The 22,840-nt window shown below is 37.3% G+C and overlaps 1 protein-coding gene across 1 annotated transcript in view; it reads left to right on the top strand.

Moving 5' to 3' along the window:
• LOC136857865 (lipopolysaccharide-induced tumor necrosis factor-alpha factor homolog) overlaps positions 1–22,840 on the top strand; it is a 91,161-nt gene that overhangs the window by 38,881 nt on the left and 29,440 nt on the right. The window contains exon 3 of the mRNA XM_067136881.2: positions 15,448–15,516. Within this exon, the coding sequence (XP_066992982.2) occupies positions 15,448–15,516 (69 nt within the window). The remainder of the gene's footprint in view (positions 1–15,447; positions 15,517–22,840) is intronic.

The raw sequence follows: 22,840 nt of genomic DNA, 5'->3' as shown, positions 1-22,840 counted from the left end.
CGAATCGGTGGTTTTTACTTTTCGTGTCTGTCTGTTCCACCATCACGTCAAAACGGCTGGGTAGATCTCAACCAAACTTCATATTTAGAGTATACTCATCTCGGGGAAGGTTTCGATATGCATATAATTTAAAATCTTTGAATAGATGGGGGGTTTATAGGAAAGCCAGAACGGTTTTCCTCCATTTTCTCTCATACTATTGATTTTCTGTAAACTCCGTGGACGGTACGTGAAAGGTCTCTTCAGTATAAAGAACGTTCGTTATGTTCATAATTTACCTTACTCTTCACATGACGGAGAAATTTACTATTTTCTGCGGGAATCATGCTCTGCATTGAGTGGCCAACAGACCGACAACGAACCTACAGGTTACCATGGCAACGTTTCTGATTGCTTGCCAGCAGGGAAGTAACATATTACTATTTTCCTCATCATGCATTTAAATTCGTGGTTGTTCCTTGGGTAGAAGGCAAGAGAGGCGTCAATCGGCCTGTCTCCGGGATATTGGCGGAATATCGTTGGAGGTTATAACCGCCCTCGATTAGATTAAGTAATAACACCGTTAGTCATCTTATCTGTTTACCTAAGAATCACTGCGCCTAAATTTCTCCTCTGTTACCGCTTTATTATATCCATAACTCACACCAGCATAATTTATTGAGGGGCATTTGATTTTCCAATACATTCACTTGGCATTTACATATTTGTTGTTATCCGGCTGTCCCCAGCTATAATCCATTTTCAATTAATTTCAACTTTCTTAATTGTATTATTTTCTTCGTTAATTGCTCCGTATGTATGCGAGTGCTAGAATCTACTGGATATATTTCCACCAAACTTCATATTTAGAATCCACCTGTCCTTGGGTAGGTTTTAGGGCATATATTGTTTCTAAATCCCGGAACTGACTGGGGGTTTATACGAAACTGAAACTGTGATTTTTGCACTCCCACAAAATATACACAACCAATTTTAATGGAAATCTACCTGCCTTAATGGAAATAATTTCTAAACTTTTTTTCTCATGTACATCAGTTCGATACGAGGATTAATAAGGGAGGTATCATTAATGGACTGTTTTTCGGTACAAGTCCCATCGGACTTAACTCAAGAGCGGGTGCGTGTAAAACGTATTTCTTTCAAATTGAAAACTACTGAAGTTAATCGACCGAACTTTATATTTAGCATCCACCCGTCCAAAGGTAGATTTTAAAGGTCAATAACATTTCATGTTCCCGGAATGGACTGGTGGTTTGTAGGGAACCGAAATGGTGATTTTACTCTTCCACATTATATACAGTACAAGACCAACCTGACTGGAAATCGACCAAACGTGATGGAATTCCATTTCTAAAACTTTTTTTTCATGCACATTTTTTCGTTAGGAGGATTAATAAGGGAGATATCATGAATGGCCAGTTTTGCAGGTCAAGTCCAGCGGACATAGCCCAAAAGGTGTTGTACGTGGAGCAGATTCCTTATCTATATATATAAAATAACTTGTCCTGACTGACTGACTGCCGGGTCAAAACTACTGGGTATAAAGGAATGAAATTTTGGGAATATGTTCATATTACAAAGTAGGTGCTCGCTAAGGGAGGATTTTTGGATATTCCGTCGCTAAGGGGGTGAAAAGGGGGGTGAATTTTTAAAATGAGTGTATCTATATGTCAAACTGAACAGTATAAAGACTTGTAATTTGGTATTTGGAATCTCCTTTAAAAATAAAGAAACACGTATTTTTTGTTTTTGGAAAATCCCGTTGTGGGGGTGAAAAAAGGGGGAAAATTTGTTGAACACATTTTATGAGGAGACTTATGTCTCAAAAACTGACGATGTTACAGACATGAAAATTGGTATTTGGAATCTCTTTTAAAAATAAAGAAACACGTATTTCTTTCTTTTTGAAAAATCCAATTAATGGAGGTTAAACAGGAGTAACAAATGGGGTGAATTTTTAGACACTTTTAAAATTAGTTTATCTATATCTCAAAACTTTAAAAGTTTACAGATGTGAAAATTGGTATTTAGAATCTCCTTTAAAAATAAAGAAACACGTAGGCCTATTTTTTTTGTTGCTAAGGGGGGAAAAGCGGGGTGATTTTCTTAAATGAAAATGTCTATATTTCAAAAACTTAAAAGTTTGCAGACGTAAAAAAAAAGGAAACGTGTTTTTTTGTTTTCGCAAAATCCCATTAAGGGGTTGAAAAGGGGGTAAATTGGTTTAATACCTTTTATGAGGATACTTATATCTCAAAAACTGAAGATATTACAGACATGAAAATTGGTAATTGGAATCTCCTTTAAAAATAAAGAAGCACATATTTCTTTCTTTTTGAAAAATCCAATGAATAGGGGGTGAACGGGAGTGACAAATGGGGTGGAATTTAAAAGAATATATATCTAGTCCTACAATATATCTCAGACACATAACATGTTATAGACTTGAAAACTGGTACCTGAAATTTCCTGTAAAAGTAAAGAGACATAGATATTGTTTTCGGAATATCCACTTAAGGGGAACAAAAAAAGGGAGGGTGAACTTTTAGAATGAGATATCTACAGTATATCTCGAAAACTTAACATGTTACGGAAGTGAAAATTGGTACTTTTAATCCCTTTCAAAAATAAGAAACATGTATTTTTTGTTTTCAGAAAAACCACTTGGGGGGTGAGGGAAGGGCGGGTAGAAAGGACTTAAAAGTAGGTTGAATTCTTTTTATTAGGATACTGATATCTCAAAAACTGGAGACGTTACAGATATAAAGATTGGTGATTGGAATCATAAAGAAATGCAAGTTTTTTGTTTTTGGAAAATCCGCTTAGGCGGGGTGAAAAAATTGAAAAATTAGTTAAATTGCTTATATGAGTATACATACATCTCAAAAACTATAGATGTTGGAAACATGAAAATTGGTGTTTGGATTCCCCTTTAGAAGTAAAGTAACACACATTCCTTTGACTTCGGAAAACCCAATTAAGGGGGGTGAATGAATTGAAAAATTTATTGAATTATTTGTGTGAGGATACTTATATCTTATGAAAACTTCAGTTGATACAGACTTGAAAATTGGTATTTGGAATCCCCCAATGCTCTAAGGGATTGAACATTTTTTACTTCTTTCCCTTTTTTTATAGAAATTAATTTTTATTGTGACAGTGTTTCTTTACTAATATAAATGGTCTGTTATTGGGCAATATAAATTTTCCAGCTAACTCATACCTGGTTGCCGGTGTTTCTCCCCCATGTGCTAGGCTTTTCCGTAATAATTTCTCCTTCGACCATAATGCCGCAATCACAAAGTGAAATCCGTAATCATTACGGACAATCCATAATAGTTGGCACCTCTGCCTTAATGTGTCCCATGCCAACTGTCTGGGTACACTGTCATAAGCTTTCTCAATGTCAATAAATGTCATCACTATGCCTTTTCCAAACTCCTACCATTTCATCATATGTCTTAATGTAAGGTCAGGTCAAACATTGATCTGTCTTTCCTAACACCATACTGTTCTTCCATTTCTCCTTATAGCTTCCTCCTCGGTCTTCCTTCCAATACTTCCTCAAATATCTTAGCTACATGGGCAATAAGGGTGATCCCTCTATAGTTATTACATTCCCTTTTATCGCCTTTTTTAAAATATCAGGATAATTAAACCCTTTCCTCGCTCTTCTGGGATCTTTCTTCCTCCAGATTATTCTAAATAATCTATACAGCCACTGTAGCCCTATTGGTCCTGCTGGTTTTATCATTTCCATAGTTACCTCATCCACTCTTGCTGCTTTACCGCTCTCCTCTGTTTCTAACATTGATATCTCCTTTTCTTGTTCTTATTCTTTCCCCATTGCTTCTTCTTGCTGCTTCTCATCTAACAGTTCACTCTATTTAATATTTAGCAATTCTGAGAAGTATTCTTCCCATCTTTTTAGTATGTCATCTCTGCATCAATATCTGGCCTGTTTCACTTTTTACAAATTTTGTATCTTCCCTATTTCGTAAACTATTTTTCACCAAACCATACAAAACCTCTTTACTTCCCGTTATATCCTCCTGTAAAGTTTCTGTGAAATTTTCCAGCTCTTCCGTTTCTCTTCTTGTACTATTTGCTTACATACCTTTTTGGCTTCTTTATATTTCAGCCCATTCTCTGTACTATTGCTGCCTATCCACTTCCTCCAAGCCATTTGTTTCTCTTTAACTGCTCTTTTTTTTTTTAACTTGCTGCTCCACCAAGGAGTCTGCTTTTCCTTTTTCCTCCCCGATAGTCTTCCACAGGTGTTTACTGCACACTTTACAAACCCATTTCTGAAACATGTCCATTCCTCTTCCACACTGTTCATGTCATCTTTTGGAATTTCTTTCTTCAAGTCCTCTTGAAACTTTTCCCTTATTTCTCTCTCTTTTAACTTCCATCCCTTTATTTCTCTTTCCCTTTTTTCTATTAACTTCGTTATTTTACCAAGTCTTAATTTGGCCACCACCACTTTATGGTCTCCTTCGAAATCTGCTCTTGGCATTGCTGTCACATCTTCCAGTTGTCTACGTTTCTCCTTCTCCACCAGAATAAGATCAATCATTGTCTTTGTCTTTCTATCTCCCCAACTATATCTAGTTATTTTTTGTGCGTTCTTTTTTCTAAACCACGTATTGCCAATAATTAATCCATTCCTTCTACAAAAATCTATTACCAAATATCCTTCTTCATCTTGGTTTCCATAACTATAGGGGCCAATTATCTCTTCTTTTCCCTGTCTGTCTGTTCCAACACGTGCATTAATGTCTCCCATTATTATAACCTCTTTGTCTTCAATACAACTTTCCAGTTCTTCTAGAACCTCTTGTAAACATTCATCTGCTTTCCCCGATTGGGGTGCATAAACCTGTATAAAATCCTTGATTCCACTCTCAAGTTCAAGTCTAACTTTAATTATCCTGTCACTGATCTGGTCAATTTTGTCCACATATTGTGCTAGGTCCTCTCTCAATATAACACCAACACCATTTGTTGCCATCTTCTCCACTCCATTATAATATATATACCCTTTCTTCAATTCTTTTTGACCTTTCTCCTTCCATTTTGTCTCACTCATTCCCATCATTGCTATGTCTTTCTTCTCCATATACTCTATCAGTTCTTCTACCTTGCCATTCAAAGTCATGACATTGATGATACAGATTCTTGTGATGTCTGGTAGCCCACTCCTCACAGTTCCCCCAGAGCACTGGGAACTGCACGTCACTTCAGGGTGACGCCCTAGCATTTTCCGAGGCCTCGATTCACTCACACTAATTTTTTATGCTGTTTGTACGATGGGTTTGCCACTCCCAAAGGTATTTTATTACCTTCTGCCAGGTTCAAATTAGGCCGCCCTAACATAGTCAGACTCCTTTTGTAGCCGCTCCTGAAGTGCAGACGCTACGGGTTTGCCCCTTCCGCCATCTTCACCGTACCAAAGTCCACCTCCTCCGCCGTAGATGCCGTTGAGATCTTCACTCGTAACCCTGAGCTGGGACCCATACCATATGTTACACACTGGGTCAGTGTGCTCTGGGACTCACATAGGCAGGGGCGCCACTCCCTTGGTAGGGCTGTCATGGAATTATTCTGAGATAATGCTGCAGTCTCACTGTGTTTCCTGGGAGTCATATTCATTGAAGTCATAGGTATTACTAATCACACAAAGAAACCTCAAAATTCCACCAAAGTGACTTACATAAAAATAAATACACTTTTAACCTAAAGCAATCATCACACAGATTGATTACCAATGAATAACATTTCAAAAATGCATAGAAAGCACAAAATCTAAGAATAAACAGTGTTTAGCACACTGTTGCCAACCATTGATGATTATTATGAAGAAGAAACTTGTTCCAATTAATTTGCACTGTACTGTAGATGTTCTCTTACTTGACCTTTAACCAGGAAGTTTCTGCTGAGAAATGAACATTAATGTCGGGGAATAGGCCTGTATTTTGACCTGAAGCTAGTTAGTTCATCACGCCCACTACCTTGATGCGGGTGACGAAGTGACTTGTGCTACCCTGTACGTGTGTTGTATGTGTAAGCAGAAGACAAGTTTTGATTTTTATTTAATGATTGATACCTTCATTCAATGTTTAATTAGACCTTTGAAATATATTACAATTAGAGTAATTCAGATAGTAAGACACATTTGCATTTGCCTGGAAGTGAGAATGAGAAAGCACAGAAAACCATTTTCAGGACAGCCCAATTGCTCCCCCAAAACAGAGCTCAGTTCTCTTAAGCTGCACTGCTTGGTCATCATTACCTTATTTGAATTTGTCTTATGACAGTTGTAAACATGCAAGGAAAGCACTGAAAGCTGCACATAAAGTTACATACAGATTTTAAAATTTGCAACAAAGAAAATTTTCTCTGTATACAATGACAAGCCTCGAAGCATTGAGACATTATGAACAAATATACAGTAAATGCAATAGACGTGTAAAAAACAGAAATATCATACAGTGTAGTGCATTAATCTAGAAACTACTGACATTTGTAAAACTATCATCAAACTACTTTCAACAATATAATGATATGTGTTGGCTCGTTCTACCCATTGAGGAACAGCTTTCGTAAGCACTGGACGAGTCAGCTCGTTATAACCTGAATAATTAACCACTGTTGATAGAAGAGTAAATTCGTCATGCCCGGTTAAGAGGTTAATTACTTTAAAATAAAACCATTGGCATGTTCCAAAGCAGATTTTTGAAGAACATTCTGTACTATAGAAGATATTTTAAACATAATTTGTCATTAAAAATTAACTAGAGCTCTTGTAAGCTACCTTTCATAAGCTTTGTGGCTTATATTTCAAATGCCTCAGATTTGGATCTAACCAGAATTGGACTGCCCAAGTGTCGTCATGTTGATGCTTTTGTGTGTTACTACTTATGTTCCCATTTTTTTAATAAATAGATGTTTTCCTTTTTTTTTTTTTTTTTGTGTGTGTGTGTGTGTTTATACTCAAAATGAAATTGATAAAATACAGGTTGTTGTATATGCGTTGTTGACAGGGTAGGTTTTATAATTGCAGCGGTGATACCATCTAACGGAGGTGAGTGACAGCAGAAGAGAGGAAGCACCTTATCCAGCAACAATAGTTAGTGTGATGTTATTGTTAAATTTTAGAAGATTAGGTCATTGTAGGCAATCTTCTGGCTCGGTGATATTAGGGCTTGCAGCACACGTCTTTGCCCCCTTTTTCCTAATTCTGCTTGTGATTGATCCTTCATGTTTTTCTTCTCATTTTGATTATCATAATCATTTTTTACTGATGCTCAGGAGCTAAGGACTATGCAGTTTTGTAACTTAACAAAACCAGTCACGACCACCACCACCACCACCACCACCACCACCACAGTTAGTTTCCAAGACAACTGAACAATATGTCCATGTTAGCAATGCTCACTGATGATGGCTTGGTCATTAACATTTGTGAATATCTCCATTAGTATAGCCTATATGGTAAAAATGTCAGATATAAATGATAGGGAATTAAAGTTTCTATGTACTGAGCGAGTTGGTTGTGCAGTTAGTCGCACAGGTGTAAGTTTGCTTTCGGGAGATAGTGGGTTTGAACCCCACTATCGGCAGTGCTGAAGATGGTTTTCCTTTGTACCTCATACCTGCTAACCCTTATGATTTACCCGGAAACTTTCAGTTTTTTAACTTTTCTTCCGATTTCCTAATTTCTTTTTTACTTCTTCATATATTTGACCAATATAACCTCGAGTATGGTCAATACTCTTCCCCTAGGATAAATTATTATGTGAATGTGTAATTTACGCAACCTCACTTTCAATTGTATTTATTTGGCAGGTGTATCATCCATCTCCTTCGTGTATAGTGTTTCCCACTCACTAGAGCATCATGTGTGTTTTACAGCTGGGAATTTGGGACGGCAATCGTCGTACAAGTGAGAGAGTTTAGTGTGCGATGGAGACTCTGTTAATCGGGACGAAAGATTGAGTTTCTTGTTTGCGCGCTGTTAACATCGTTTCTGTGCATAGTTTTGTTGGAGTTGCAGGCCATGTGATTTTTCTTGCGGTTCTGTGCTTTTCCTCCTGTCAGAGTTGTATGTTGTATGAGACATAGTGATCTGTTTTGTACGTGGTAGTTTCGCGTGTTTCAGTGCAGTTGTGTTCATTCTTAGTTCATAATTTGAATGAGTTGAATGTATTTCAGAGAGCTGTGTTGGTGACAGTTTCTGGTATTTTCTCTTCACATTATGGCCACAAAACATTACAAATGTTACCTCCAAATGTTAAGAGCTACCTTAAAATTGAATTTCCATTCGTGTTACAGTCTAATAAAGGAAACTATTATGCATTTTTTCCATGTTTGTTACATTTTCTTGTAACCATTTTAATGTTTTCTTAGTTTAATATTTTAAATTTAATAGTGAAATGAAATGGTGTATGGCTTTTAGTGCTGGGAGTGTCTGAGGATAAGTTCGACTCGCCAGATACAGATCTTTTGATTTGACACCCGCAGACGACCTGCGCGTCATGATGAGGATGAAGTGATGATGAAAATGACACATTCATCCATCCTTCGTGCCAGTGAAATTAACCAATTATGGTTAAAATTCCCGACCCTGCCGGGAATCGAACCCGGGACCCCTGTGACCAAAGGCCAGCATGCTAACCATTTAGCCATGGAGCCGGACAATTTAATGGTCAATTTGCCTTATAAGTGTAGGCCTTTTTTAATCGAGACCGTGGTGCAGTATACACGATAAAATCCAAGAATTTAAAATATCTTCCTATTTTTGATTTCTAAAAGTTGACAGGTATGGTACCTTAATTAAGGCCACGGCCGATTCCTTCCCACTTCTAGCCCTTTCTTATCCCATTGCTATAAGACCTATTTGTGTCTGTGTGTTGTAAAGCAAATTGTAAAAAAAAAAAAAAAAAAAAAAAAAAAAAAAAAAAAATTGTTATTATTATTATTATTATTATTATCATCATCATCTTGTGCGCATAATGAGAACTTATTTGAAAGATCGTACTCTAGTATATCACACAAAAGATGGGCAGAGCACGAAATGGCTCACAGCTGGTGCAGCACAAGGGTCCATCCTTGGCCAGAATCTGTGGATCATTGTGTATGATGGATTGTTGAGGTTAGAGATGCCGGAAGACACAATGATAGTGGGCTATGCTGATGATATAGCTGTTTTGATAGTAGCTCAAAATTTGGAGTTGGCTCAGTTCAAGCTAAATCAAATGATGTGTCGGATGAAAGATCGGATGCTGAATCACAGATTTCAACTGGCAGATCAAACAACAGAGATAGTTCTCTTGACGAGAAAAAGGATCACGACCGTTATTCCAATGTATATTGGACAAGCAGTAATCGAAACAGATAGAGGGATAAAGTACCTCGGTGTGCCACTTCATACCAAACTTACATTTTGGGATCACATAAAACGGGTGACAGATAAGGCGGTGAAAACGACGATTGGGCTGAGTAGATTGCTGAGCAATGTTAAAGGTCCGAAGCCTAGCAAACGACGACTTCTGATGTCTATTGTTCACTCGACACTTCTATATGGTGCTGTAGTTTGAAAAATACCGGCGAAGGATAGCTGCAGTACAGCGGAGGTTGCATATTACAGAACCTGCAGTTCTTACGGTAGCAGCAGTAGCACCGATTGATTTACTTGCCTTAGAGAGACAGGAAGTCTGGCGAATTGAAGGAGAGCTTGGAAAGAAACTTGCTAAGAAGCTAGCTTTTAGGCAATAAATGGAATGATCGCAGCAAAGATGGGAGAAAGATCCTCGAGGAAAATGGACTAAGCGGCTAATACCATGTTTAGCTTGATTGGCTTGCACGAGCTCATGGCGAGGTTAACTTTTATCTTACGCAGCACTTGACGGGTCACAGATACATCCGGAAATTTCTACACAGAGTAGATAGAGTGAGTGATCCGGCGTGTATTTATTGCAATGATGTTGATAATGTACTTCACACATTTTTTTGTATGTTATCATTGGTCAGCACGGAGAAGATGTTTAGAAGCTGAGCAAGGAGAATTGACGCCAGTAACTATCGTGCAGGTGATGCTACGAAACCAGAAATCTTGGGATCAGGTAGCAACATATGTAGAAGGCATCAGCAAAAGAGGGATTTGAATGTTCATAAACAGCAGGAATGGAGAAATAAAGGAAGAAGAAACCTGAGAAATTACAAGCATGACACCGCAGTTCCAGGGCGGAGATATACGTTGTGGGAAAAGTACGTGTGGGTTTTAGTGAGTAGGAATCTCTCAACTTGTGGAGTGCGGACCCTTACAAGTGTCTCACGAAAGATTTCCTGCACTCCCATGTAAATATATATATACGGTATTTAAAAAATTTTTTTTTGCTACTAGCTTTACGTCGCACCGACACAGATGGGTCTTATGGCGACGACGGGATAGGAAAGGCCTAGGAGTTGGAAGGAAGCGACCGTGGCCTCAATTAAGGTACAGCCCCACCATTTGCCTGGTGTGAAAATGGGAAACCACGGAAAACCATATTCAGGGCTGCCGACAGTGGGATTCGAACCCACTATCTCCCGGATGCGAGCTCACAGCCGCGTGCCCCTGACCGCACGGCCAACTCGCCCGGTATATTATTATTATTATTATTATTATTATTATTATTATTATTATTATTATTATTATTATATCCATGACTCACTCTTGTTTATGAAACTATTTAGATATCTACAAATATTTACTACATAAATAATTATAGCATACATTTATGTACACAAATGATGTCCCTAAGCACTTTATCTACCCTTTCTGAGGATTTGTCTTTCAATATCACCAGAACTGGATCTTCATGCTGTTTGTTGTAACTCAGAGGAAAAGTCGTTCCTAGAAACTTTCTCATAACGTGGCAGGTGTACCTCCAGCTTTCCTAGAGGCAGGATTAGGAGAGCGAGGAGTAAGGGAACATCCACATCTTTGTGATAATATTGTTCCATACAACCAAGGCCATACCGTCATATAACTTTTAACATCAACATCAGCAGTGTCACTTCCAAAGTATCAAATTATAGCAGCCACTACAAGCAACTCCTCAACAACTCTATACATAATTCATAAATAAGTAACAGCTGGGCACATCCCCAATTCTACAACCTCCAACTGCCTTAACATCCTGACTTATTTCTTTTAATTCCATGTGGAACATAGGGCTTCGACAAAATTTCTCCAGCTTGTTCTATCTGCCGCCAATGCTTTTACCTCCCTCCATGTCTTGTTAACCCCAGCAGTCTACCTGTCTATGGTTCTCTTCCAGGCAATCTCCAGTCTGCCTTGCCTGTGACTACCTTGTGGATTCCAGCTCAATGCCTGCCTGGTGATACTTTCTTGTGGTCTTTTCAGGGTGTGCCCAACCCATCTCCATTTTCTTATTATCTGTTCCTGTATGGGACTTTGCATGTGGCCTCGCAAAGGTCTATGATTGAGATGGTCTTTGGCCACCATATTCTCATCATGTATCTCAAACCATTATTTATAAAAGTCTGTAACCTTTTGGTATTATCTTTGGTCACTTTCCAAGTCTCACTTCCTTACAGTAACACAGATTTAACATTTGAGTTGAATGTCCTTAGCTTCGTTTTTATAAGAATGTGAGGGGATCTCCATATTAGTCGTAACTGTTCAAAAGCTCCGTTGGCTTTATTTATAAGACTCCCACAGGGCCAACCCCTTGTCCACGTCTTGGGAGGTGGTCAGCGGCATGAAGTGGGGGATTGTCTGTCAAGGTGATGTACAGTGGGGACTGTATGTGCCCCACGACTGCTACGGTAGCTGTGAAGGCCCTACAGGAACACTGACAAGTGACGGCTAACGGGGCTTGGTGAAGACCTCAATGGCAGCTACCACGGAGGAGGAGTCCTTTGGTACGGTGAAGCTGGCGGAGGAGGCAGTCCTTCTTAGGGATGTACAAAGAAGAAACCAGTGCCTTGTGGTAAAGAGGGATCTTTAAAGGCCTTAATGTCAGCACTCTTAAAACATTTTTCACGACATTTAAAGTGTCAACTCTTGACACACGTTTTTAACCTATTATGATCCTATGATCATTTCTTGTATTGATATTCATAAAATTGTTAGTTCCATCACTGCTAATCATTACAATTTCAATTGTAAAATGGAAACTGGTAAATGTTAATTCTCTAGTCAGATTGATGATCTGTCTACAGAATCAACACATACCAATTCTATGAATATTATTTTTCAGATTTTACACTTAGTTCATCCCAGATTTTAATGTTAATTGTGTGTTTGTACAATAGTTTTCATGTCAGTTGTGTGTTTTTACATTTTAGTTGTTAGATGTATTACATTAAGGCTGAAGATGGCCAGCCAGGGCCTAAACTACTCCCTAGTTTAGTAATGTAATTCAATAACATCGCATAATATAGTATCGTAAATTAATTTAATCATTATTATTACGAATAAATGAACCAAATTGAGTGTTTACAATTTTAACATATATTTTTATATCTATGGTTACATCCATAGCATCATAGGAACTTTATAAGATTCTTGACCCCAGGATCAAAACTTTGCTTAAAGTTGTGCATACGTGCTCAATTATTGTGACTTGATTCTAAGGAAGTCATTTAAAATTCAATGTGTTTTTATGACATACAACTCATGTTAACTACTTTAAGTGCATTTTTAGGGCATATTCTATTGTAAAATGTGTGTTATTCCTGATACCTTTTCTGACTTACGCATATGTTTGAACTGATGATGATTCCAATAGAATCGAAACTAGTCTTCATTTATTAAAAGTACAAATGATACACATTATATAAAGTGTTGAATGGTGGAACATCCCTATACCGATTCATATCATGTAAGTCAAACGTCAACCTGGAAATGAAAGTTATAAATTATAATCTGGTTTGTAGTGCGCGGTTTCATGATCTGTAGGCCTAAGTCCTATAAGCTGGGTATTTTGTATTGTGTTTATGTATTGGGCTTCGGAGTACTTTTTTGCCTGATTGCTGCCTTGATGCAGGCACTATCAGTAAATTGAGGCAGTGAATTTGTGCTTACAGCTAGCACATGTGTGATTCTGGCAAGTGCCATCTTTGTTGCACCTGATCTTATGTATACATCTGGATTCTAAATGGTGTAGCTGCTAACACTTAGAGCACTGGACTATTGGCTGTGGTAGCAGTGTCTTAAGTGTGGGTTAGAAGTTTTGCTGTCAGTCCCATCCTTAGACTATATGCATTTGTGTGTGCTAACTTTTGATGTAGTAGGGAAGGGGTTTTAATAGTACTTTGGCTATGTAGTGTCTATTTTTGCCTCTGAAATGGGGTTACTTACCAGCAAATTCATGATCTGAGTACTTTTTGTTTTGTGTTAAGGGTGGTTTTTTTTTTTGGTATGTTGTATTGTTTTTTGTCAATGTATTTGTGTGTGTTGTGGAATTTTTTGTATCAGTATGGTTTGTTGTGATAGTTTGGTTATGGTTGTTGATAAATATGTTCAGAGTTCTCCCCTGAAATTTTTAAAATTTTGCCAGCTGGGTGACAGGAATGAGTAGCAGGGCAGGGAATACTACATAAAAAATGAATATGCAAAAATTTCAATTTATTCCCTCGGGTATTAACAGTAATATCAGACAGGTAAACATTAATTGCAAAATATAACTATTTTAGTGTTATTATCATGAAGAAGACATAACAGAGTATTTTGAACTTCTAGTGTTCTACTGCTCTTTTTTTTTTTTTTTTTTATGTTACACTGAAGAAAGGATCCACCTCTTCAGTACTCTGTTATTAAGTTGAACGAAATAGAAGTTACAACCTGTTCATTTGGGACCGGTTTCAACACATTTGAAGTGACATCATCAGCCAATTAGCAAGGCAGAGCAAAAATTAAATCATAAAGTTCTAAAAATGATCGCAGTCAAAAAGAGGACGTAGAGATAATTAACACTATTTCATGTCAAAGCAATTCCAGTTGATGCTCAACACAATAATCACAGTCAAAAGAAACAACACTATTTCATGCCAAAACAATTCCAGTTGAAGTTCATAAGCAGGTCTTGTATAATCTTATGCTGCATTCACATATGAAGACGTATAAAGGTCAATAACAAGTTAAAGGACTTGTTTTAAGATGAAAACTTGAAGGATAACTCTTTATGAAATTGAACTTGTGATATGCATTTATGTATAGTTGTTGCTAGGCAAGGTCTTGTAGGCATTTGTTTTTTTTTGGCCAAAGAGTGGAAAGCGATTTAATTGAAGTCTATGGAATACAGTGTAGGCCTTAATTTCAACAATTCAAAGTGGATATATACATCTTAAAAAGAAACTTGAACCATTAAAAAAGAATAAAACCAAATAACAAATACTTTTAAAATAGGAAGAAAATTTTAAAGAATTACACTGTGAGGCTCAACTCGAACAGCTTGCCATGGTGATTGATAAATGTATGGGTGACGATAAATAGAGAAAAGGGTGGGGAATAATGAGCTCTTATTAGAGGGTGGGAGGGAAAGGAAAAAAGGGGGGCAGGGGGAAATATCTAAGGAGGATCATGGGGGCATTGTGGAAGGGGCAAGTAGCATGAGAGGGTATTGTGTAAATTGTGAAAGATTGATTGCTTACTTGTTGACTTGAGATTAGTTAAAATGGAGATGAGAAAATCGAAAAGGGCATTAGGTTTCTCCGAAATATCATTCACATTGAGGTTTGGATTGAAAAACTGGTCAAGGTGTATAAAACAGTTTTCAGTGATGTCTAGGAGAGGGCCTTTATTTAGAGTGCTTACATCATTCTATAGGCATTGACAGCTGCTCCATTCTTATGCATAGATTCTGATTTAGGTTAATATGTGAGAGCTTAACTTAAAATTTACTTCACATTGAATATATCCATACAACAACTACATACTCTCCATTTTAGGTTAGAGACATATTTTAAATATTTTATTTCAAGTAAGAATTGTAATTTATGGGAACTTAGCTCAATCATTCTCCGGTTTGGGACGACTCAGCCGCCATCCATCCTTGGACTGTTACCTGTCTTTGTCCATCCCCTATTATATCTTCATCACTGTTGTTGCTACTATATAACAGCTCCACTCTACCGTCACACTCAACTCAGCACGTCCGTTCCCATTGCTTGCTTAGGCTAGACTGCAAGATACAGTATGTGTTACAAAATATTTCCATAGTTTGCAATACCATTCCACTCACTCTTACTTACCCTGTTGTCATATCATCAACCTTGATTATGATAGATATATTGATTTAATTTTGATGATCATCCATTTGATTGTAAAATACATATCGCTAATTATGGTAATACTTATGATGATAATGTGAAACTAAGTTCAGAGTTACTCATCATATCACATTAACTGGATTTTGTCAATCTCTTTCACAGATATGAGCCCAGTGGTGATGCCTACGCAGCCGCCACCTCCTACTCATGTAGCTGCAACCACAACAACAGGTAGAGTAGCACTTTTTTTAGTTTTGAATTTTGTAAAGCCACGTATTTTCAAAGGCTTGCATCAGATGTGATTCTGATTACTGATGAATTTGGTGAGATGGGAATAATAGCCATGTAGCATTGTTATTGATATCTCACCAAGCTGGCTGTGGTTTGAATCCTGGCCAACGTATATGGGATTTTAAAAATTAAGTCGCTCCCCTGTGGTTTGGATTTTACATAAAACTGGAGGTCCTGTAGTTTTGGTCATGATATAGTAGTGATCAATTCTAATAGTTATACTTTTACTGTGTTGTAAAAATCTGTTCTTTCATGTTGAAGATTTTTTGGGTGACAGGCTGCATTATTTGTGATGTTTAATTTTATTGCAAGGCAATAACATCAGCTGTTGTTGTAAAGTGAATTTGATGCATTGATTCAGCTATGTGTATTGATAAAACTCAGCTCTGAAGAAGGCGAGCCAGCTGATCACAGAGTGCTAAAAACCATCTGCTGTGGATAAGGTTTACTGTTTAGGTGGAATTGCCCCTCCAAGTGTTCACTTGAAGTTGAAGCTGACCGTGAACAACATAGGGTTGATAAAATCCAAGCTCACACTTTGAATTGTTATCAACTGCCGCAGTCCAGGCTATAAACATCAAAGCCCTTGGAAAAATCTCCACATAAAGCTTGGCATGAAGACTGGATGTAGTTGAGTCAAGCAACTACCAGCTATCCTCACTAAGGATTGGGATGTGTGGAGATCACTGAACCACCTATGAACTGGAGTCAGCAGGTCTGTCGTCACTTACGCTATGGGTTTTCTCTGAAAATGCAAGATGTAACTGTGGTGGAGAGCAGACAGTGAATCGTGTGTGTCATTGCTCTCTTTATCCATACTGTTTGATGCTTGCCAGTAAAAATACTGTAGAAGTGGCTCTTTTATGGACGATGGACATCTGATTGCCAGTTTGGTCGAAAGCACTTATTCGGGCTAATTTTAGATATTCATTTATGTCATTATGTATAATTTCACAGGTATTTTTATGTATATTGTAGTGATAGCCTCCTAACAAGTGTAAGTAGAAACAAAAACTTGATAAAACTTGGCAAAAAATGTTGTGCCATTAAACTTACGTTGATGTCTGCATGAAAAACACAAATATTCTCCATATCAATGTTAGAGGACACACTCTTAACACTCTAGAACAGTCTGAAAGGATACACTCAGTATATTTGATTTCATTTCATTTAATAATACTATATGGCCTCAGCTACTGTGTTCCAGATGAGGTAAAGGTATACTGTATCCCCTCAGTATAAAGTGTGCATTTTACCACTGTAAATCTTAGAAATCCTACCTGGTATAACATTGTAGGAGAGAGAGATGTGTTCATTACAGAAACTATCGACCTACTATCCCACCCTAGAAATATACAGTACTAGTTTCTTTTACCTTAGAACTTCTTTGTAAAACACGTTTGTGATATTGCCGTTTGGGGCTAAGATGACCAGGGTACTGACAAAGATAACTCTGGAACATGCAACATACAACTGTTCTCTCAAGTCAAAAAAAAAAAGTGTTTATTTTTAAAAGAGATTCCAAACACCTATTTCCATGTCTGTAACATCTTCAGTTTTTGGGATATAAGTATCCCCAAAAAAGAATTCAAACCTTTTATCAGTCCTTCCCCACCCCCAATATAAGTGGATTTTCCAAGAACAAAAAAATATGTGTTTATTTTTAAAGGATTTCCGAAGTACCGATTTTCATGTCTGTAACATCTTCAGTTTGAGATTTAAGTATCCTCATAAAAAGAATTCAACTCCTTTTTCACTTCTTTTCACCTACGTTGTATGGCATTTCGAAAAAAATGTGTTAGTTAATTTTTTTTAAAATATTCCAAATACCAATTTTCACATCTGTAAAATGTTCAGTTTTTGAGATATGCTGTAGATACACTCATTTTAAAAATTCACCCGCTTTTCACCCCCTTAAGTGGTTTTTCCAAAAACAAGAAATGTGTGTTTCTTATTTTTAAAAGAGATTGCAGATACCAATTTTCATGTCTGTAACATCTTCAGTTTTTGAGATATAAATATCCTCATAAAAAGGATTCAACCCATTTTTCACTAACTTTTACCCCCTTTAAGTGGATTTTCCAAAAAGAAAAATGCGTATTTCCTTATTTTAAAGGAGATTCCAAATACCAATTTTCACGTCTTTATCCCCCTTTTCATCCCCTTAGCGATAAAATATCAAAAAATCCTTCCCTTAGTGAGCACCTACACTGCAATACAAAATGTATCCCCAAAATTTCAGTTTTTGTGTCCAGTAGTTTTGGTTCGGTGATGATGAATCAGTCAGTCAGGATGTTATTTTATATACAGTAAAACCTCGTTAAGATGTTTCTGCAGGGGACAAGGAAAAAAACGTGTTAAGTGAGAAAACTTACTACTGAATACATGAATAAAAACTATCCAACAGGGATATGGAAACACTAGGTACGATTTTTTCTGATATAATGGTATTTTACATCTTGTATCTGTGGGTACAGTGAAAACTATATCTACCGTTTTTAAAGATGTGTGGAGAATATTAAAAGGTGTGAAAAACACGAGAAAACAAATATGACAGCCTTTTCTGCTGGGGATTTTAAAATAACAACAGTGCACTGAAAGGTATAAAAACACTAGTCCAGAAATATGAAATTATTTGCACGGGGCCCATAAAAATATCAAAGTATTATTGCAAATCACACTCTTTCTAAAACAAATGGTAGTAGAAGACTTTTATTTTGGATCAGTGGGTTATTAAACATTATTTTCTGGTCACACTCTTAGAGAATGAATTGGAGGTTACACTTGACCTTGACCATGTGAGACTGCAACTATGGCCGCCATTTTAAATCAACAAAACTTCGATTAGACCAACTCGAATGATAGAGTTGAAACTCGAAGGTGTGAGTTTCAACATACACGCTACGTCTGCGCGCTTTAATATGCGGGTTCCAGTCCATTTTCTGATAGACTTTAATCTTGGATTCATTAGTAAGGATTTTCAAGACTTTTTCTGAATCTGTAACTAGGCTGCCACAAGACAAATTAATATGCAGCACACTAGTCATCTTCACACGATTATGTTCCTAATCTATATGTAGGCTATCAGGCGACAAATATTAGCTACCCTTTGTGACGTACCCACTTGGCCCACAGATGTATGACAAAATTATAACGTGGCGGGTCACTTTAATATTAAAATAAATAAATGATATGTCATTGTTTCTCCAGAAACAGTATCCCAAGGGCGCCAGTCTTCAAGCTTATGGCTTGAAAACAAAAGTAGATAATTAATAATAATAATAATAATAATAATAATAATGCGTAATGAGACTCAAAAAACTCCCCCAGGGGTGAGGTGAACGGAACACAAATCATTAAGTACACAAACTTGGAATTTAAGGATCATTAATAATCATTTCATAAAATACAAATTAAAACAGCTATTTATTAAGATTAAAAACGTGACGTAACGGCGTTTTAACGACATCTGAACTTACGGAAGCAAAAGAAAAATTGAATGAAATTAATTTTAAAAATGAACTGTTGCGCGAAGACTTGCAGTAACTTATGCCATAAGCTCACCATATGTAGACTCTGTTGTCTTGAAGCTGATGATATGTGGATCTCGTACCGGCTGCCTTCTCTGTTGTTGGATTCCAGTCCTACTTCTACATTTCCTGTCCTTAACACTTCCTACTGTACTCCTTACAAAAGTCGTAATGAGTCCTAATTTTAAGTGCAAAACCACCATGGGTTATGTTCATGGAGAGAATACATTCGTATTCTTCCGTATTACGGAACAATAGCGTAGCTAAATTCATAATAAAAGCTCTCCTCCCCTATACTAGTCAGAACCGGTCTCCCGTTGACTACCTCTCGTCATTGAGATAACAAGTCCCAATGAGAGTAACTTTTGAGTAGAATATACTCAGATGCGAAGTGAACTAAGTTAAAATCTTCTCCGATGTGTAGACGTAGAATCGTAGTAAGAGTATCTTCCAAGCGTGAGAATCAGAATGTCCGAAAGTCCGAATCTCCTCACGAGTAAGAATACGAGTATGAATGTGAAAACGACTGCTAATGCTAATAAGAATCTCAATGTCCTCTCCAGCCCTTGTCGGTGGTATATATCGGTTCAAAAGTCTCCTTCCATCAGCCATATCACATGGTCCAGTAAGATTCGAGGTCTCATCCCTTCTCCGATGTATAGCTGTGAATCCATCACGTTGCTTCATTACGTTCATTCACATAGGCTGAACTTTCCCGCTGAAATAAAGCGTCCCGAAGCGGAGTTTGAAAAGTGGGTGTTAATAATGTATCAACTGTCTCTTCATGAGGTAGAGAGGGTAAGGTCTCTCGTAACCTAGATGACGTACTTTTCCTGGAATGGGGCTGAAATTAGCCTGCTGACTCTGGTCACCTCACAACGGCTATTGGAAAATTTACTGCAAGTTATAAATATGCATGATGTTGAAATACTTTACCCAATAATTTGTTCGTTCAGAATACGTTATAGCCGCGATACAAAGAAATGAAATGATGATTGAAATGGATGATAAAAACCCTATATATATGTACATATTAATTTAAAAATGACCTATCAGTGATTAAATATATACATCTTATCAATTAAATATATAGTTCAATAATTAAAAACATTCAGTGATGTCCCAAACATCACACCTTCACTGCACCACTCAACACACAATGAATTTCTGACTGGAATGTGAAATACAAGCACAAATAGGCTCACTGTGTTATTCAGCAATCTCGCTGCTAACTGGCAAGCAAAACTGAACATTCCTGAGGCTAACGGCCTGTTCCCTGTGAAGTTCAAGAATTCAAGGTGTTTTCCCGTTATCACACAACTGTGGCGAGGGCGTTTTATTACCCGAGTTGGAAATCACGTTCTTTTCACATGGGATGAGAAATAACATTTCCAGGACTAGGAAATATGTGATCGTACTAAGTGGTAATGGCAAAAATTTGTGATGCGGTAAGTGAGGTATTTTTATACAGATTTAATACGATGAGAATTGGGACTTAGAATTTATGATGCGGTATGCGGGAAAATGTGTTGATGAGGAACGCACTAATGAGGTTTCTCTGTATATAGATTACTGTTACAGCAAAATATTACGAATTGTGATGTGTCATAAGTTCTTCACTTAGAATAAAGTTCTCTGCTTTGCAGGGAATGTTTCATGCTTGACATAAGTCGGATATTGCCAGTACATTCTCAGGTACTTCATTCGTTCCATCATCTGTATTATCATTCACTCCAAACCCTGCTTTGATGAAACAGTTTGTCGTAGTTTCTGCCTTAATTTTCTTTGCAGCCTGTCCAATCCAATTCACTACATCTAGAATTGACATAGATCTTGCCATCGTAAGAGCTGTCAGTTGTTTCCATATGCACGATCGAAGATTGCATTAAAAGGCGCCTATAGTATAATTTGAATGTGAAAATGATACCCATATCCATTGGCTGTAAGATACTTGTTATACTGTATGAAGTGGGAACCAGAACAGTTTCATGTTTGACAGTGTTATGTTTGAGTGGCAGGTAGCATTGTTGAGAAAAATCTAACCTTTCGGTTTTCAGTTTTCATTTTTGCATTTTACTCTTTCAGCCACACTTCCATTATACTAGCAGCCATTCAAGCACTGTTATTGCTTTGACAAACTACTGGAAGTCTATCGATTTTCAAATTCTTGAAATTCTCGGTTTTGCTGTCTTCCCGATCACGAGAGGTTTTACCAATTCTCCCTCACACATTAACACTGCAAGTCTTTCCTTAGACATTGTGGTGTTGAGTTTAGATTCTGTCGTTGATGGACAGAATTACATCTCAACACGTGTGTTATGGAAGTTGTATGTTTTTATAATGGTAAAATGAAATGGCGTATGGTTTTAAGTGCTGGGAGTGTCCGAGGACATGTTCGGCTCGCCAGGTGCAGGTCTTTCAATTTGACATCCGTAGGCGACCTGTGCGTCGTGATGAGGATGAAATGATGATGAAGACAACACATACACCCAGCCCCCGTGCCAACAAAATTAACCAGTGATGGTTAAAATTCCCACCTCTGCCGGGAATCGAACCCGCGACACCTGTGACCAAAGGCCAGCATGCTGACCATTTAGCCATGGAGCCGGACTTTATAAGGGTGTTTTTACTACATAGTTATGAGTTATACATGTTATTCTGAAAGGAATAAATTTAATTTGTATTGTAAAGGTGGAATTCTCCTAAAATTACCATAACACTTGTATTCATACAAGCGAAGACAAACTGAACATCATAGCTAAATCTTAAGTGACATTGTCGCTAAACTGAAATGAAAACCTACAACCTGTTTTCCAGTCATTGACCGGGTCTGGGATGTAATGAATGAAGCAGATATAGGCTGTTAGTACGATGGGGTCGCCACTCCCTGAGTGATTTATTAATGAATGATAGATGCTATGAAATGAGAATGGAGAGTGTTGCTGGAATGAAAGATGACAGGGAAAACCGGAGTACCCGGAGAAAAACCTGTCCCGCCTCCGCTTTGTCCAGCACAAACCTCACATGGAGTGACCGGGATTTGAATCACGGTATCCAGCGGTGAGAGGCCGACGCGCTGCCGTCTGAGCCACGGAGGCTCTGTCGCTAAACTAAAATGTTAAAATAATTGAAGCTATGGAAAGGACAAACTCTTGGTACAGCAAATAATGTTCCGGTTCAAGTGTGGAGATTCTGTTATTAACGGACAGGATTACATCTCAACCTGACACCATAATGTATTTTCATAAGTGTAAAATGTGTGTAATGGAAGTTATGTTTTTATAATAGTGTTTTTACTCAATTATTATTATTATTATTATTATTATTATTATTATTATTATTATTATTATTATACACAAGTAAGAACATTATAACTCTTTAAGCTTCGCTGGGACCAAGAAAAAATTTGTAGTTGACAAGTTTTTTTGCTTTATTCAAGTTCTACTTTGAGAAAGTTTTACTGTAGTTTTAGTGAGATGACCTTGTCCACTTGCTAATTTCCTATTTGTTGATTTTCCTTTCGCACATACAGTGAAACCTCAGAATGCGAGTAAGTTGGTCTACAAGTGTTTTGCAAGACGAGCAAACATCTATATATATAAAATAAGAGTTTTGTCTGTACATTGCTCAGAATTTAAAAAGGATGGTATTTCTGTATCAGTCGTGTCCACAGTAACTAGGAAATGCATTTTTTAATTTTCCGTAATTTCTGTATGTATGTATGTATGTATGTA

Source organism: Anabrus simplex, chromosome 1, assembly GCF_040414725.1.
Source record: "Anabrus simplex isolate iqAnaSimp1 chromosome 1, ASM4041472v1, whole genome shotgun sequence".
In the NCBI taxonomy this organism is placed as follows: Eukaryota; Metazoa; Arthropoda; class Insecta; order Orthoptera; family Tettigoniidae; genus Anabrus; species Anabrus simplex.
Note: the sequence above shows the minus strand (reverse complement) of the source record. Positions and strands in the feature narration are given on the sequence as shown.